The 19,240-nt window shown below is 41.1% G+C and overlaps 1 protein-coding gene across 1 annotated transcript in view; it reads left to right on the top strand.

Moving 5' to 3' along the window:
- The window catches only part of inpp4b (inositol polyphosphate-4-phosphatase type II B), a gene marked incomplete at both ends in the record, with an annotated part of 134,570 nt that overhangs the window by 109,421 nt on the left and 5,909 nt on the right, over window positions 1-19,240 (top strand). Inside the window, 7 exons of the mRNA XM_083909515.1 lie at window positions 1,742-1,925; window positions 7,904-8,230; window positions 9,563-9,704; window positions 13,496-13,668; window positions 14,826-14,949; window positions 15,573-15,699; window positions 18,951-19,091. Coding sequence (XP_083765641.1) covers window positions 1,742-1,925; window positions 7,904-8,230; window positions 9,563-9,704; window positions 13,496-13,668; window positions 14,826-14,949; window positions 15,573-15,699; window positions 18,951-19,091 — 1,218 coding nt within the window. The remainder of the gene's footprint in view (window positions 1-1,741; window positions 1,926-7,903; window positions 8,231-9,562; window positions 9,705-13,495; window positions 13,669-14,825; window positions 14,950-15,572; window positions 15,700-18,950; window positions 19,092-19,240) is intronic.

Raw genomic sequence — 19,240 nt, forward strand, 5'->3', positions numbered from 1 at the left:
ATTAAAAAGCGGCCTAGAAATAAGGGTGGGATTGATTATTTATAAAATGAAAAATAGAGTGACATTGCACTACACGTCCAATCTAGCTGTTGAGATGAGCACCTGGAAAGTGTTGCTGCTGGACGTTTTTAATGCAGCAGAAAATGACAGAAGCTCAGAACCACAACGTCTGTAAATTCCTTGTATGCAGATTTTTGTTATCATGTGAATCCCTCTCTACACACAGAACCATATAAGGTTTTCCGGCTTGCCCTCATAGGAGAACCCTTTCTGGCTCCACCTGGAACCCTTTGGAAGGTTCCACCAAGAACCCTTTTATAACCCTTTATTCAGGAAAGGGGTTTGGGAATGTGTTTTTCAGAAGCAAATGGTTCCAGGTAGAACCTCAGCCCTTGTAGAAGGACCCCTTTGGAACCCTTATTTCTAAGAGTGTGCACTCTTAGAAATAAAACTGCTAAGTAGAACCATATAAGGTTCTTCGGATTATCCTCATAGGAGAACCCTTTTTGATTTCAAATGGATCGTTTTATAAAGGTTCCACCTGGAACCCTTTTGGAGGGTTCCACCAAGAACCCTTTAAAACCCTTTATTCAGGAAAGGTGTTTTAAAGGGTTCTCTGGATCAAAATGGTTCTTACTGGAACCATTAGTGTTTCCAAGAACCCTTGAAAAACTCTTTCTTCGGGAAAGGGTTTTTCAGAAGCAAATGGTTCCAGGTAGAACCCCTTTTGGATCCCTTATTTCTAAGAGTGTATATAACTCACTGTTTTCATCCTTTGGGAGAAAGAACTGATAAAGATGAGCTACAGAACATTGTGTGTATTTTGTCTGTAGTCGAGTTAAAGTGAAAAGGAAAAGGTCAACATCTATAGACGTGGTTGCCACAGTTTAGAGCTGCTCATTAAAATTTCAAAATGCTCTGTTATGATAACAGATGCTGTTCATGTACAAGATATCGATTTAATATTTTGACATCTTATACACTGGATAAGATGTGCAAAGTTTTGTTTAATATTGTAAGGTTATACAGTACTGTGCAAAAAGTCTCAGGTCACCATTAGATTTGTTAGATTTGTTGTTTTAGCAATGCTATAACGACAATAGAGGATGATTATTTCTATTTCACTTTACTGGAACACATCCAGAAAATATGTACGCAACATCCTCTGCAGATGTGAAAGTATTTAGCGGGATCTAACCTTACACTTGAACAATAACAAAGCTCTGTTAATGCTTGAGTGGAACCTTAATTAATGTTACTGGTAAATCCTGTGTTTGTCCTATTATTTCATTTAAAGAATTATCTGGTTCCATCCAGGTTTATTCACGACATGCTTGAGCATTACATACACATGTTGCATGAGTTAAACTAATATATAAGACAAGCTTTTTGTCGCATCACTTCATTCCAAAATCCCATGATCACAGAATTTGACAGACAGAAAAAACAACAGAGCTGAAACTTTTGCACAGTACTGTATGTAAAATGTCATTAGATTTGGTCGCACAGACTGTAGATATTGTAGATATGTTTGATATCATGCTGCCTCCTCATTTGCACACCTCGTGTGTCCATATGGCCGCAGTCTCATTAGAAGCAACTGATGAAATTCCATCCAATCTCAAGGCGTTCCTGTTCATATAAGCGATGTACAGCTCAGTCCTATGACCATGCAACTGTGACGAAGTCTGCCAACCATGAATTGATGTAATTTTTTTTTTTCCCCCCCTCTCCATCACAGCTTCAGCACGGCGTACCAGTGTATCTACTACTCACCAGAGCACACGGCCAAAGCTCAGGAGGTACTCAGCACCATGAGCCTTCTCCAGCCTCTCATTACAAGCTTAGCAGACCAGCTCCTCCAGGCTGCCCAGGAGCACTCTTCAACTGGACTAAAGGATGTACTCAAGAACCTTTCTGACAAGGTGAGAAGGTCCCCAGTCCTTTATCCACGCTCCCTTCGGACTATGCATTTACTCGTGTTAGCTGAAATCTGTAAAGCATTGAAAAACCTCTGCCTGAAAAGCTGTTTTGTTTCATCATTAACTCATTTAAACCTACATTCATCCAAATATATCTTCATTATGTCCCCGTATTCCTCTTCTAAGACAATAAGCAATCATGGTGGACCATAATGGTTTAAACTGACCATAACTGACTGAACCGCCGACTGAATATTTATCATCTCAGAGGAGGAATTTAGTACCAGCTCAGGTGTTATTATTATTCTCCTGTTATTTTACAAAAGAAAATTGAAGAAAATCGAAAATTCTCATCGTAACTTGAACACTGTAAAAGCCAGCAGGTTGTTTTGATGCAGCTGCACGCACGCACACACGGAGACACACACGGATCAGACAACCTGCGGGGAAAAATCCATAACTCATCATAAAAACACCAAACCAACAAAAGAGAATAGCGGCCGTGGACGTTTATGGAGTTGAGGCGTTTTTATCAGTATAATTAATGAATTACATCTGGTGCTGTCAGATTGCAATCTGCTGTGGGAGAGATTGTTTTTTTGCCACAGTGGAATAGAGCCCAATCAGCCTGCATAATTGGTACATTTGCTCTGTCACCACTTCCTCTCATCCTTGATTAGACATGCACACATTGGCCAAGTAAACCCCTGGCCTGGTCAGCACAAGCAGGGCTCGTCTCTGATTAAAATCCCGTGCACTGTTTGTGTGTAGGTGTGTGTGTGTCAAAGCTGAGGTTTGAGTGGCAGAACTATTTGAAAGTCTCGAACAACATGCCAGGATTTATATAACCATTCCCTCCTGCACATCTGTTCGTTCCAAATACCTGAGTTTTTGCACACGTTGATAATAAGTCGACAACACACACAAATGAAAATGAAGTTTATGTAACTGACCAAATGGCCAACTCTTAAACGTAATAGACGGTGTTTTTAATGATTTTCCTTGAGCTAACTTATTTCGCTCTCACAATGTAAAACACTGCAGGCAGAGACTGAGGTCATAGGTCGGCAGGCGATGTGGATGCTGTACAATGTGTCCACATTTAATAAGGTTATAAATGTAAATGCATCGCTGTTAAAGAAAGCAGTCAAAAGAGCAAAAGTGGATGAAATTATTTGCTTCTTTTTTTTTTATCTTTAAACGTAAAGAGTAGCTAATCATAGCTGACAAAAGGTTATGACATGAATGTATCTATTTACTGTAAATGTCAATAAGAAAACCTTGAGTTTTCTGTTTGTTTGTGTGGCTTTCTTGCATAGAAATGTGTATGGATTTCAGCTGGATAATGCAACATCTTACATATTATATAAATTATGGATGGATGGATGGATGGATGGATGGATGGATGGATGGATGGATGGATGGATGGATGGATGGATGGATGGATGGATGGATGGATGGATGGATAGATAGATAGATAGATAGATAGATAGATAGATAGATAGATAGATAGATAGATAGATAGATAGATAGATAGATAGATAGATAGATAGATAGATAGATAGATAGATAGATAGATAGATAGATAGACAGCTGTCTACAATATTGAATCATGATATCACAATCATCATGACATCAGCCATGTTTTCATTGTAACATGATATTAAGTGGGGGGCTGTATATCATCGATTGGGGGGCCGCATGTGGCCCCTGGGCTGCCAGTTTGAGACCCCTGATTTAGAGTGTCCACGGACACCAGAGCAAGAACAAACAAACTCCACAGACAAAGGCCCTTGATCAAACTTGGGGACTTTTGCTGTGAGGCAACAATACTCGCCCCTGGACCACTGTGTATCCCAGAAGACAAACACAAAACCACTACACTCACACAATTTCACTTCCACTCAGGTCAAACAGAATTCGATATCCGTCGCGCAGATGTGAGTCTGCGTTGTGACTGTGAAGTTTCAAGCGAGTCACATCTTTAAAGAATCTCAGAGAGACGGGACACTGAAAATGGGAGAATTGGAGAACATTTGACTATATATATTTCACTGCAGATTACTTTTCCTGAGCATATTGGACACAAAAGATGTGCTTTTGCTCTTCTGTATGTGATGGTTATAATTCTGTTGGTGGTAATAATTATTTCAGTCTATTAATGACAGTAAAAAGGCATTTTCCATCACACCTCCCCCTGCAGCTATGTTCTATACCGAGTAAAAGTCTATAACAACAATGGTTACCTGTGATTTTCTTCACAGTGTTTTGAAGTAGCTTTAATTCCAACTTGGCCAAAATGTGTTTTTCCCTCAAGATAAAACTATTCTCAACAACTACATTTGTACACTTCTGTTCTCTTTTAAAAAAAACAAAAAACTTGTTGTTTTCTTCAAAGTCCACAGAGACATTTTCTACATCTGCAGATATGTTGAAGACAGACGAGCCAACCAAATTTCTCCCAAGAGATCTCGAGCAATTCCGATCTCTAAAACAGTTCCTGTATGTGTGCAACAGAAACACTGAGGAGTCGTTTTCTCTTTTTTTTGCAACTGGAGAAGCGAAATTGCTTTACTCCTTGGCCCAACGGAGGGCACCTCTACAATTTCACTTTACAAACAATAACTAAATGCATTCTGCAGCGCAGCAGATCATGCGCTTCCCTCTAGATTGCTTGGTACAAACCCAACACTGTGTCTGAACTGAGGAACTCGATTGATGCGTGAACTTTGACCCCTCGCATAGAAATAAAAGAGTGGCATTTAGCCGAAAAATCTTTTTCAAAGTTATCATAAAAGCACATGTGTTGTGAAATGTGTCAATTCTTTGACCCTGCTGTTAAGAAGTGCAAATATGACCCGGCTTGTTTTAAATAGTGTCTTTGTTCACTCATCTCAGCCAAGATAATGAATAATACATGCTCTCGTAGATTGCAAATTAACACTGGGGTCAGATAAGCAGCGCTCAATTTGAATATAAATTCACATTTTGAGGATTTTCAGCAGCTCATTTTTTAGTCATTTGGACATTTCTGTCTTTGTAATGATGTTTACTTCTTTATATACATGCGTCTAAATCACGGGGTAGTCGATAGAATAGCAGAAATAACAGCTTTTGGCAGGCAATTTCACATTCCTTCTTATCCATCCATAGACTCCATTGACTTACAGTAATGGAAACAGCATTTGAACCCGCGCAAGGCAATTAAAACGATACGAGTGGTGTTTTAAGTGGAGTCCTCGTCTGTGTTCTCTGCTCAAACATTCATCAAATCACCCATTCATTCATTCATTGTGGGTAACATTCGTTGCAGCTTTTGATTCAAGATCAATTCAGTTAAAGGAACATATGGACATATAATGGTGTTGCTCTTTTAATAATGGAATCTGTAGCTGATGATTAGATGACTGTGGACAGTCGTCTCTAGTGGTTTCTGTTTGGTTGTTATAAAGAGGCAGCAGTAAAACACCAGTATAAGAAGTATTTTCTGTTGGGTCATACTAAGCATTCAACATAGGTGATTACAGTTCTTGTTGAAATGGAATAACACGGTTGATTGGTACGACAAATTGAGTCATCATTTGTTTTCTGCGATAACCTTGTCCTTGTGTCTGCCTTAGAAATAAGGGTTCTGCTTAGCACTTTTATTTCTAAGAGTGTAACAGCATAATGGAAGGTTTAGGAAGAAATCTTTGTGGGTAAGATCAGTTTATAGGCCAAGTATAAAAGGTGATTTTTACCAATTATTATTATTTAACCGTTATTTAACCAGGCAAAAGACCCATTGGGATCAAGATCAAGACTCTTAGAAATAAAAGTGCTAAGTAGTACCATATAAGGTTCTTTGGCTTGTCCTCATAGGAGAACCCTTTTGGAGGGTTCCACCAAGAACCCTTTTAAAACCCTTTATTCAGGAAAGGGGGTTTAAAGGGTTCTCTGGATCAAAATGGTTATTAGTGGAACCATTAGTGTTACCAAGAACCCTTGAAAAACCCTTTCTTCGGTCAAGGGTTTTTCAGAAGCAAATGGTTCCAGGTAAAACCTCAGCCCTTGTAGAAGGACCCTTTTGGAACCCTTATTTCTAGTGTACACTCTTAGAAATAAAAGTGCTAAGTAGAACCATATAAGGTTCTTCGGCTTCTCCTGATAGATGCCTTTTTGGTTTCAGATGGAACCTTTTATAAAGGTTTTGGAACCCTTTTGGAACCTTTATTTCTAAGTGTCTAGAACACAAGGAAATTGGAAGCAAAAATATGTTTACTGTCCAGTTCAGCAGATTTGGACATTTGAGTTTACACTGAACACAGCTCCTCCAGGTAATGTCTTAAAGGTGTTGTATTGAGTGTGTGAAAGCAGGTTAACACATTGCATGGGCTTCATTTGGGGGGGGGGGGGGGACTTGCTGCTCTGCCTCTTTTCCACTCACCGAACAGAAAAAAACAGCCAGTGGGCAAGACTTGCTCCTCCTAGATATGTTCATTTTTTAAATTGATCAATAAAGGGGACAGAAAAGCCGGTAACTACAAAGCTGCTTTCAGACATGCACTGAAATGTTGACATTATGTATATGGAGATTTTCTGGAGGGGGCTGCTCATGTGAATGCAAATGTCTGCAGAATTAGCTACGGAGATTTTCCCGCCCAGCTCTTTACTCTAATCTCTGGATAAAGTCAGCGTGATCTTACACGAGAACGCAGCAGGTGAAAGTTACTGCGTAATCGAGCACCTGGATTCTCCTGCCATGGCCTAAGTCAGGGTTTCTCAGTCGCGGTCCTGGGGAGCCACTGTCCTCCATGTTTCAGGTGTTTCCCTGTGCAAACGCACCTGATAACGACACATTTATTTGAATTAGGTGTGCGGGGAAACATCTAAAACATGCAGGACAGTGGCTCCCCAGGAGCTGGAGTGAGAAACCCTGATGTAGGACATGGCAGGAGAATCCAGGTGCTTGATTATTTCGGTCGGCACAACTTTCACCTGCTGCGTTCTCGTGATCAGGAGTGAGAAACCGTGTCCTACGTGAACAGCAAATTCAGACCCGACTCCTCACATTATCCCGAGTTCACGTCTGAAAATGGTACGCCACCTTTAAATGCCCCCCCTGTGACACAGTAGGAACTTTTTAAAAGTATAATTCTTGTCTGGAGAGTAACTCTTTGCCGCAACCCACCTGAGGGGTGGGTTGCGACATTAAATAAATATTTAATGTCTTTAGATGATTATATGAGAAGAGACACACACAGAACAAAAAAAAAAAAATCTGCTGCATAAAATTATTCTTATACCAACATTTTTTATCCGTTACTGCTCTCTTGGTAGTTGCACTAATGACTGAAGGGAAAATCAGGAGAAAGTGTTCTGTCAGTGTATCTCGGAGAACAGAACTGACCTTTTTTATTTATTTTTATTTTTAACCACACTTATCTTCTTCTTTGCTAACACCACCATCTCCACAACTCCTGGCAATCTTGTGTGAAAAATGTGGGTTTCTTTTAGTGGAGGCTTGGCTCATGCATTTTTTTTTTGTACACCCGGCGCGTTTCGCTGTAGTAATAGAATTGCTTATTGCAGTGCTAACTCAATTACTCTTGAGAGCCCTTATCATTTTTTTAACACAGTGGCAGCAGCGAGTGCAACGGCTCCTTAGTTCCCGGGCTCATCATCAACTTACAGTCGCTGGTGAATTTGAGATCAAAAAAAGGTGTTCTCCTGGAGAAGCAGGCTGAAGGAGGAGTAATTGAATTGTTTGTTGTTTGTGGCTGTTTTTTGTTGGTTGCTCACTGGATGTGCTGCAGTAATGGAGAGCAGCTACTTCATGGAGAAGGAGTGTGTTCATTTTCCTTTCACTTGCTCTGTAACCAAACTCACTTCCACCGGTATTTTCTTCCACCGACGGTCACTTTCTCTGTTTCCTATCCAACAATAACTTTCATTATCTTCCTTTCTTCCCAATGTATCCTCCCCCCCACTCCCTGCTGCAGACAGAACAGTTTGTTCACACACTTAAGGATGAATTGGTCAAGAGTGCACTGCTCGCGCTGCATGCAGCGCAGCCCGGCTACGTTTCCAAAAACCAGAAGCAGAGCCCGGCGCAGCATCAAGGCCACATCCACCCGTGCACTGAGCAGAATCAGAGTCCGGTTCAGGGCCTTCCGGGCCACAGTCCAGCCACGCCAGTCGCTGACAGCGCGATGATGTGTAATAATGTGGAAGGGTCCCAAACTACGACCGTCGCAGAAGGTGTTCAGTTGTCTCTGAAGCACCAGGACTCCATACCGCACCATAAAGAGTACGACGAGGAGGAATGGGTGAGTCTGAATCCATCAAAGCTGCAACTATTTATGGTTTGAGTTTATTTAAAGGTGAAGTAAGTAGTTTATAGTGACATCTAGAGGAGAGGCTGAAAATTTACAACAACACACTGCTCCTCTGCTCACCCCCTCCCTTCCCTGAGCGATACGGTGTCCTCAGCCGGTCAAATGTCGTCCTCGTCGTCTTTCTCACGTGTCAGCAGATGAGGTTGTATTTTATTCAGACAACGAGAGGGAGGGGGAGAGGGCGAGGACGGGGGACGGCTCTTCGTGGCCACAGTAGAGCTGTCAGAAGCCGGAGAGGGAGAGGGCGAAGCGGATAGAGTGGAGGCGGGACTTCGGGTCTCTCGGGTTTGTCTTTGCAGGCTCCCGTAGAAACATGGCAATGCAACAGCGGCCCGTGACCATGTTATTTTACATGACTTTTTGAAACACTACGAAAATGAAACAAAAACTATTATACATCGACTAGACAATGCAGGAGCACATAATATGTATTTAAAAAAAAGTGGATTTTGGGTCATATAAACCCATAAATATTACGCAGTGTCCCTTTAAGTACAGTATGACAAACTGTTATTTTTACTGCCGGCCTTCACTGGGTACGGCACATGGGGAAATAAGCTTTATTACAGATAAACCATTTTTATGGCAAATAATCTCAATTACTTGCAGAATTAGATTGCAAGCCAAACATGACTTTTTCATTTTAATGAGAGCTTTTTTTTCTCAAAGGGGTTCAAACATTTCATCACGACAAACTGACTGCAGAAAAGAACCGCAGTATACTTGTCACTGTTTTCGAAGCCAGGCTGCTTTTGCTCTCATTGAAGTGTTTATGACTGGTTTGTCTGCGTGTGAGGACAGTGTCTGCCACGGCTGACGGCAGGAGTTTATCATGATTTCTGCACACCACCGCTTAATTACGTCTCAGAGTATTTCTCGCATTCATAACACGTTCGGATCCCACTTTTGGTGGAAGCGACGGAGACCGAGTTACACACCAGCACCTTACAAAACACAATCACACACTCGGATTGTTTGTTTTTTTTCATCGTCATTATTATTATTTGCACACACGCGCGCTCAAAGGTGAAAGCATTATTCATCATTGAATAGCAGGAGCTCAGGAAAAGAGATAGAATGCTGCAAACAATGCAAACACTGAACATCCACACAGCAATTTCCTTTTGACCTTTAGGACACAATGCCACTTTAGACTGTAATGTTTGCTAACATGAGGGAGTCTTATACACGATATATTTATAGAATGTGTGACAAGTTGATCCATTCAATGTGATTGCTGATTGTATATTTTGGCTCTTTTAGGACAGGGTGTGGGCCAATGTGGCGAAATGTCTCAACTGTGTCATCGCCATGGTGGACAAACTCCAGGAGGAGGACGGCAGCAAACAGGAGCCAGTCACTGAGCAGCAGTTGGCCGATGTGTTCACTTCACACAACAACCCCGGTAAATAACTGTTGTGATGCAACAGTGAAGCACAATCATCTATTTGCAGGGTTTCTCACTCCTGGTCCTGGGGACCTGGGCTTTTAGGTGAGTTGTTATCAGGCTTCAGCAGAGCTTATTGACGAGCTGACCATTGGAATCAGGTGTGTTTGAGCAGGGAAAACATCTAAAACATGCAAGCTCCACAGGACCAAGAGTGAGACCTGATCTGATCTATTTAATGGGATTACATATCTGTCACCTTACAGCAGGGGTGACAAACTCCTTTTCACTGAGGGCCACATCAGCATCATGGTTACCCTCAAAGTGCCAGATGCAACTGTCGCGCAGAATAAATGTAACCAAATATAATGTAAAATAAAGGTAATCCCCATGCATTGTGGGAAATGTAGTTTATGATCAACGCACGCCCCTTAAAGCAGCATAGACCTATTTTACGACAGATTTTTAAGACCGATTAATCACTCGCGGGACACATAAAATGACTTGGTGGGCCACATCTGGGCCCTGGGCCTTGAGTTTGACACATGTGCTTTACAGCAAAAGAATACTTATACTACTGTTAACTCTTAGTGTTCACGCATGGTCATTTTCCATGGGAAAAATACACAACAACTCCTTATATGGACATCCTGGGGGTTGTGTCTTTATACACTCTTAGAAATAAAAGTGCTAAGTAGAACCATATAAGGATCTTCGGCTTGCCCTCATAGGAGAACCCTTTTTGGCTCCAGGTAGAACCTTTTTATTAAGGTTCGACCTGGAACCCTTTTGGAGGGTTCCATCAAGAACCCTTTTAAATCAGGAAAGGGTTTTTAAAGGGTTCTCTGGATCAAAATGGTTCTTACTGGAACCATTAGTGTTACCAAGAACCCTTGAAAAACCCTTTCTTCAGGAAAGAAACAAAGGGTTCTAGGTAGAACCTCAGCCCTTGTAGAAGGACTCTTTTGGAACCCTTTTTTCTAAGACCGTATGTCACATACTCAGACTCATTTTCTTACCTGTTGTTGAGGCACAAGATATGATTCATTTAATGAATTACATTTTTTATTCTGATATAAACGAGCAATAATTGTGCAGAAGTCACAAAATTAGACCGTTTCTCTTTTCTTTTTGTCCATAAAAACAAGCCAAGTGAACTTTGACATGCGACGTATTTGCAAATTTCACAAATTCAATCCGATTTATAAACAATGTGAGTGCTTTTTGCTCAGGTGGGTTTATGTGGTTGGTGAAAATTAAAGAACATGTTCATTGCAGACTGAAAAAAGGCTATAAGACGCTTTATATTACACATTTGTATAGCCTCTGTGTGCTGTATGTCTAAACATTGTAACAGATTGGTCAGTCCTCTCATGGTGGACATACAGTACATCCACCTTATTAATATGTGCTGTTATACACCACCTTCTATATATATAATGTATAACTACCTTCTTAGAACAACATTGCCCCTTCTGTGCCCACAGAGAGTGATACGAACACCTTTCTGGAGCTCAGCCCCAAAAATCAGCACGATAAAATAATCTACAGCGGCACAAAAGGTGATTGCTGCTGCTGTTGATTTCTTTTCTACATGATTAAAGCCTTTGAATGAGTGTCTGCAGGCGGCCCGATGTCTATAAGAAGGCCCGGACACACCGGTGATTAAAAATGGTTCGTGATGATTGAGTTTTGTTTGTTGAAAAAAAAAAAAAAAGGTCAAAAATAGCGACGAATTTATCAACAGGGGAGATTTTTTCATTAAAATTATATCAATTACCGATATGGAGTTCACATTACTAGTGATTTCTTTGTTCTATGAGAATAAAGAAATCTGTCACGGTATGTGGTCCGACTAATATGTGGCTCTGTGACGTGAGTATTAATAGCCATTTCGATAGAGTTAATGTGGCTATTTTAGCGTGCGGACGTGTGTGGTAAAGTACAAAGTACTGATTAATGTACGTGCGGATTCTGCGTTGTTTTAAACACGAGCAAAAAGAGAAACTTCACTTGTTTCCGTCGAAGTGGATGAAAAGGCAGTGTTTAAAATGCAGCCTCGTTCACCGGTGACCACTCGAGCTGCTTTTGTCTTCCCTTAAATTCAGTGAAATCCTGGCCTCAAGCTTGTGTCCAGACAAGTGCCCAGTCTGTTGCTGCTGCCAACTGGCACACGCTGCTGCAGCATTACTCTGACCGGGCGACAAGGCCACGTCTGTGTGTGTGTGTGTGTGTGTGTCACGGCCAAATGCTTGTGCTTTATGCCTGTGCTAGTGTCAGTTGGTGCATCTGCGTGTATCCACCAGTCAGTGCTGCTCAAACACCTTTTATTAAGACGCTCATCAGCCTCAGAGCGAGCGGTCACCTGCTTGTCTCGGTGCAAACACGGGCAGAATAATGAAATAGGCTTTATCTCCCGCGAAGGAACAGTGAAGCCCCAGACTTTTCTGACAAGACGTTGTGGGTTTTTTTTTTTTTTTCGATGTTTGGACAGGTGTGCTGCAGCACAGATGACAGCTGGAGTCGTGTTTCCTCCTTCTCCGTGCAGAGGCGGGGTTTTGAGAAAACGAGATAAGACGTGATTTCTCTGACAGATGTGCTTGCACACGTCTGAGCGAGAGAAACTTTTCAGTGTGTTACAGCAGCTCAATTACACATTTACTTATCCAACACTGCCCCCTATTAGCCAGTGAGGGGATTGCAGGAAACCTGCTTTATTGAGCAAATAAATGTAGGACACAATGGGGGGGGAAAATGCACACAAATGCTGTGTCCTAATTCCTACAAAACTATTTCTAAGCTTGTGTTGAGTATGTCGTTTTGGCTCTTCATCTGCAACATTAGTTTGGTGTATTTGGACAATTAGGAAATAGTCATTATTTGAGGCTCTGCAGGGGAACTAAAGAGGATTTGTTTTGACTAATTTGACTAATTACTACCTCTAACTAACTTAAAAGTGCCATATGTAAGAATGTGGCCAAAAACGGTTACTGCATTCAAATTCAAAATACCGAGATCTTTTAGGTTTCGTTTTCTGACGTAACTGGCAACCCGTGGTTGCTCTGCAGCTGAGACTCTACTGACTGCAATGATTGGTAGACGGCGGTAGGTGGCGCCACATGCCAAAACATGATTTCAAAACATAAACATGATTTGCAGTCTGCAAAATATATATATATTTTTTTAATGCAAATATTTTGGCTGTACTGTTGTTGGTGAGTTCAGTTTGTTATATGAATATTATTCCTGAGTCTCTGTGACATATTAGGGTTAGGATTTTATGGCCAGTTGCTTTAGATTTATTACATAATGCACCTTTAACTACTTCTGATTTGTTTTTGTCCATGTTCATCTAACTATATTTACATATTTACATTGCACTTAATATACAGATATATATTTAAAATGTTCCCTCCTCTACAGAAAAGACCAAGTCCCTTAACTTATTATCTGTCCGTTTATTGTCCTCGTCCAGCAAAGCTGATTAACTGGTTTTGAATCACAGAAAATAAGCGCTTGTTTAGGTGTGTTATCACTATCACATTACACCTTTATTTGTATAGCACCTTTCACACACAGGGCAACTCAAAGTGCCCTGTGAAGATCACAAAATAAAAGGAAGCCATTAAAATGACATTAAAATGTAAATGGAGATCAAAATCATAGGAGATAAAAGTGTGATTTGCCAATAAAAGTGCATTTAAAAGACAAACCAGTCACTCAGTATCTCGATCTACAACCCTATCCCCCCGGATTTACACTTTTATTTTCCCCTCACCCTCTCACTCACTCTCTCTCTCTTTTTGCAGGTGAGTGGAGGGAGCAGCTGTGTCCTCTTGTGACCAGGTTAAAGGAGTGCGTGATGGAAGTGGTGGCAAAGGCGAAGAAAGCCATGACGTTTGTGCTGCTGCAGGAGGCCGCCTGCAGCATACCGCAGGGCCTCCACCTCCAACAGAGGCGAGATGTGGTCTTCAGTCAGGCAGTAGGTGGCAACACTGTCAGAATAATAACGTATTTGGAAGACCTCAAGGGAATGTGAAGATATTTTATAGTACCGTTCTAAAGTTTGGGGTCACCTATACAATTATTTTGGTGTTTTCCATTAAAAGTCACACTTTTATTAATCAAAAGAGTTGCAAAGTGAATAGAAAAAATATAGTTAAGACATTGACAAGATTAGAAATAATTATTTTTATTCAAAATAGTAAACTTTGCTTTGGTCAAAGAACCAGCAAAACTGTTTTCAGCTGTGCTAACATCATTGCACAAGGGTTTTCAAGGGTTTTCTCATCATCGAATAGCCTTCTGACGTGATTAGCAAACACAATGTACCATTAGAACACTGGAAATGGGCCTCTATACACCTATGTGCATATTCCATTAAAACCAGACATTTGCAGCTAGAATAGTCGTTTACATGTATAGACTGTATTTCTGATTCGTTTAATGTAATATTCTTTTAAAAAAAAAAGTGTTTTTCCTTCAAAAATAAGGACATTTCTAAGCAAACTTTTGAACGGTAGTGTATGTAATCTGTTTGTCTTGGCTCATCAGAAGTGGAGTTTTAGGTTCAGTGAAGTCCACCATATCACCCTCAACCAGAAAAACAAAAACATTACATGTTATTACGTGTGTTTGTGATTATTATCAGTGTGAATGAGGGGAAATTATTATAAATGGTAAAACACGGTGCTGTAAGGAATGGAGAGCAAGAGCCAACTCAACAGTCACTCAGCACTCGTGGGAGGTTCTCCTGCTCCCCCTGATGAACTTTGCCTCACAGGAATCTGCAAGGCAAGAAGGAGGGCTTTCACAGGTCGCACATGAGCTGTAATTTAGTTTATTATGTTGTGCTCTGCCTGTCCAAAGATTACTTAAACTTTCCCCACCGCATTGATAAAATGTCAAAATTCAAATTACCTCTCTTTAAAGCCATAAATCATCATTTACCACAGCTTCCATTCAGAGATCGCAATATGAGTAAGGCAGAAAATATGCAGTCTTTGCAGAGTTCCACCTGCTCGGCGTTGCACGAGCTGGATTTAGCTGTTTAAGCCAAGATCAATTCGCAAATATGGAAATACTTGTATGTTTGTGTGTGTGTGTGTGTTTATTTGTTTATTTGTGTATTTATTTCAGCTGGCAGCCTTAGCCTGTGGTTTTGCCATGAGGTTGTATGCTGGAATGGAGGACAAAGGATTCCTAAGGCAGCTCCACCTGGTCGGCCTCGTAGCCCAGTTTGAGAGCCTGCTCAGCACCTACAGTGAGTGACGATGTTAAATCAAAAGTGGCAACGCTCTAGAAGAAGAAAATCTAAATAGTTGTTATATATGTGGCTCTGTGACAAGCTTATTTGCATAATAACTTCATTAAAAACTAAATTCCAAGTGAAATTGAATCACTGTGTGTTTAGGATGGATTTTTATCAGATCTATGCAGAGACGGGAGAATGAAAAATAAAGATTCTCATTCATTCATTCAATTTTTGCCCAATTTTACCCACAATTCACAGTTGGGCAGAGTCAGCACTTGTTGGGGACATTTGGCACAGAAATCTGTTAGTGTATGAGGGTTAAGAGACCCGACCTCAGTCACAGTGTAGGTGTGTGTCCCAAGAGTAAGTGGGACACAGGAAATCCCACCAGAAGACAAAGACAACAGGAAATAGCAGGAATATCAAAACAACGATCCAGTCCAACTGTATTTATAAAGCACTTATAGCACTTCAGTTCCTCGAAGTAAACTCATGTTTCCTCTTCTTTAGCTTAAAGTGTCCAAACGTGATACACTGAAATGCCAGTAGCCAAGGCGGTCTGCAGAATTGAAATAAGTTGAGCCAAACTAAACTCAATCGGTGCTCATCTTGTTGTGTCAAACTGTTTCCAGGCGAAGAGATCGGGATGCTGGAAGACCTGGAGGTGGGAATCTCAGACCTGCAGCGAGTTGTGTTCAGGATCACAGAGGCCAAGACGGATGACCTCAGTGACCTTCAGCCTTTAGTGTGTGGCCAACGGTGAGCCCTTATCCCCACTTCTGTTCGCGTCTGATCCATCGATCGTATCCTCATATGAGGGCGTTTTATACATTTTTGAAATAATAGCGTGGCAGCAGGTGATTTCTTTTTCTATTTGACGGCATATTTAAACTGCGACACTGCCTTGTTCCCAGCGTTGTTGTCCATGCTTGGCTCTGACAGGGAGGTTACGATATTTACTATAACTCCTCATATGTTTTGTAATATATTCTGTGGTACAGGTCGACCTAACGAAGATATCATCTGATAATTGGTTCATAGAGGCATTTTTTTATAACAGGGTTCCTATGCAGTATGGAAAAGTACAGACTTTAATTTGAGTCATTTCTAGGTCTGGATAAGTATAGAAAAAGGGAAAAGAGTATGAAAAAATGTTTGTGTCGTTTCCGGACTATTATCTCACTTTCTAAAATAAAATATATTAAAACACTGCAAATGTAACCAAATGATGCAGACTGCTGCATCATGGGAACTAGTGTAAATAATGCAGAGTCCACAGCGCTACGTTCAAAGAACCTTGTGAATTTCATTATCTCTGCAATCACATATGCAGCACGCTGAACAAATGCTTGCTACGTGCACGACTGTGGTCGTTGGGTCAATAGAGAAGTGTGGAAATTTTATCCACTTTTTTAAAAATTGTAATGAATATTGTTATTGCATTTATTTAGTCGACAGTCTTATAAGTGCTTCAAACTGTTCGTGAGGGCACTCAACCTTTCCGACTCTGTGAGAGTTGGTGGGAGAATCAATTCACTGCAATCAGGTGTGTGTGTGTGTGTGTGTGTGTGTGTGTGTGTGTGTGTGTGTGTGTGTGTGTGTGTGTGTGTGTGTGGGGGTGTGTGTGGGGGTGTGTGTGGGGGTGTGTGTGTGGGCACTGATTGGTGTTGATGAAGCCCAGGTGTGGGGAGTGTTCATATACCCTGAGTCTCCAGTTGCTCTGTGCTGACTCACTGTCTCACCTTCAAAAGGTAGTGAGAGGTTCTCCCTGTGGCTTCATTTTAGTACTTTATTTCATTAAGGAAGCCTGTAGTGGCTCTATACAGTTTCCTGACACTATTAATCTGCTATCAGCCTGTAAAATTCATCACAGATCAACCTCTTGTCTGTGGAGAGAGGAGAGATCGGAGCATAGATGCCAAACTCAAATATGTTTTCCTGTTATAATAAACATGAGTTATAATTGTCTTTCACTCGTTCATCTTCTGCTGCTTTATCCTCCACATGAGGGTTCAGGGACAAAGGGCGAAAGGCGGGGTACACCCTGGACAGGTCGCCGGTCCATCACAGGGACACATAGAGACAAACAACCATCCATTTTCACACTCACAGTCAATTTAGATAGTCCAATTTGCCTAAACCCGGAGAAAACCCATGCACACACTGGGATAACATGCAAAATCCATGCAGAAAGGCCCTTGTTCTGAAAGGGAAGCAAGCCCAGGTCTTCTTACTGTAAAGCCAAGAGCGCTAACCACTACACCAACTGTGTGGCCCCAAATCAAGTCAATGACATTGACCTCTTGCATTAAATAAAATCTTTAGTAGAAATACTGTCTTTTAAAGGTCATATAGATTATTATATAACCTTGCACAAAGGCTGTGAAAGCCAGAGTTACTGGCGAAGTATTTTCTGAGCGATACTATACGTGTCAATCAGGCACGAAGGTCGTCACTTCTCAACTGAGGGATCACAACCATGTGCCCTATTTAAGACGTTGGAACAATAGAGCTTACATGTATTTCCATCAATATAAAAAGACGGCGATACAGGCTGAGAGACAGGCTGTGTAGGTTCCCAGTGGTTCAATTTGTGTGACCTTCCTTATACCGTCAGATTGGAACACTTCTATTTGGAGAGCAGGTCAAATCTCCCTGCTTAATTCATGAACGCATTAGTTGCTGTATCTCACACACTTAAACTTATTTGTGCAAGTAGTGAAGAGTGCAGGTTTTCCGTGTCCCCGTGTCTCTTTTTCTAAAACGTTAGATGAATCGCTGAGGGCGACGGGGAGGGTTTTTAATTCCCTGCTGTTGAAAAACTCAATGAAGGGAGGTTTGTTCTAAAGCTGAATCAGCTTTATCTGGTGGGAAAGACTCACAAACTAAATTTAAAAACAAAGGCTCTCTCTCTGGTTAGGCCTCTCCCTCTCTATGCTAAAGCATCCAGGTTCAGAAAACACTACTTGTAGTATTGGGATTATGAAATACATGCACAACTGGCTTATCAGGATGAAAGATGTCCAAGTTCACTTTCAGGTCATTTGCCTGATCAAGCTAAATCATGTTTAAGATGGTTACTGGCAAACTTTATTGCGCCACAGTCGATAAGATCTTATGTGACTCTTCTTACCTCACCTACTTACATGTCAGACATCTCCTCGCTTGCTCAATCTTATCATCAAGTCTCTTATTTTGCAGATTGTCTGGGCCTGTCTTTGGTGTCAAATTGTACAACTTCCGCAGCATTTCTGAGGCTTAAAGGTCCCATATTATGCAAAATCAACTTTTTAATCATTTTAAATCCTTATATCTGGGACTCTGGAGGTCCTACCTGTGAAAAAAAGATGACTCATGTTTTTGTGGTTTTCCTCAGTCTAAGTACAGGAGATAAAACACGCGATGTTGACTCCCGCACTTATTGGGACGTCACAATGCACTAAATTCCTGGAATTGTTGTCTCGCGGAGCTCCGCTTTGTCCCTAAAATCACGAGACTGGTGGTGAGGGCAGCGGTATCTGAAAACCAGAAGTCTGCAAAGTCCGCAAAAAGTTCTATTCTTGGCTCCACAGTGCAGCACAGAGTTCTACACAAACTTCCAGTCTCAGAGGATTTATCTGTCCAGTGGATACATGTTATATATGACAGCAATGTGCCTGCTAGAGCTTGCAAATGATCACTTTTCCAAATGTTAACTGCTGTTAGCTCCCAGTAGCCTCTGTGGCTGATGTCATTTCCTGTCCTTTAAGTTATGTTTTACTTTTTTTTAAGGTGGACCTAAAGAGATACTACTAAACAGAGCGTTCTGAACAGGGCTGTTTTGGCAGAGTGATTGAACTGCTGTGGTGCTTCATCCTTATGGTATTTTGACCAAAGCATGTCACAGACATGTTCATTAGGACACCAGGGAACTAGTTTATAATATGAGTCCTTTAACGAATTTCTGTTCAATCTGTCGCTGTCTTTTTTTTTACCTTCCATTTTGTGTGTTTTTTTCATTTTCCATTCAGTGACCACTTCACTGTAGAAGTGCCATTACCAAGACTGGTTTTCCAGAACCTGCCTGAGGAGATCAAGGAGGGAAAGCCTCTACAAGTATTTCCAGTGCTTTTTAACGTGGGCATCAATGAACAGCAAACTATAGCAGAGAGGTACCACACACACACTGTTTGTTTCCTCCTTAAGAACTTCCCATCTAATGTACTTAAAGGTGCATTATGTAATAAATCTAAAGCAACTGGCCATAAAATCCTCATAATATGTCACAGAGACTCAGGAATATTGTTCATATAACAAACTG

Source organism: Microchirus variegatus (genome assembly GCF_963457635.1).
Source record: "Microchirus variegatus genome assembly, chromosome: 23".
In the NCBI taxonomy this organism is placed as follows: Eukaryota; Metazoa; Chordata; class Actinopteri; order Pleuronectiformes; family Soleidae; genus Microchirus; species Microchirus variegatus.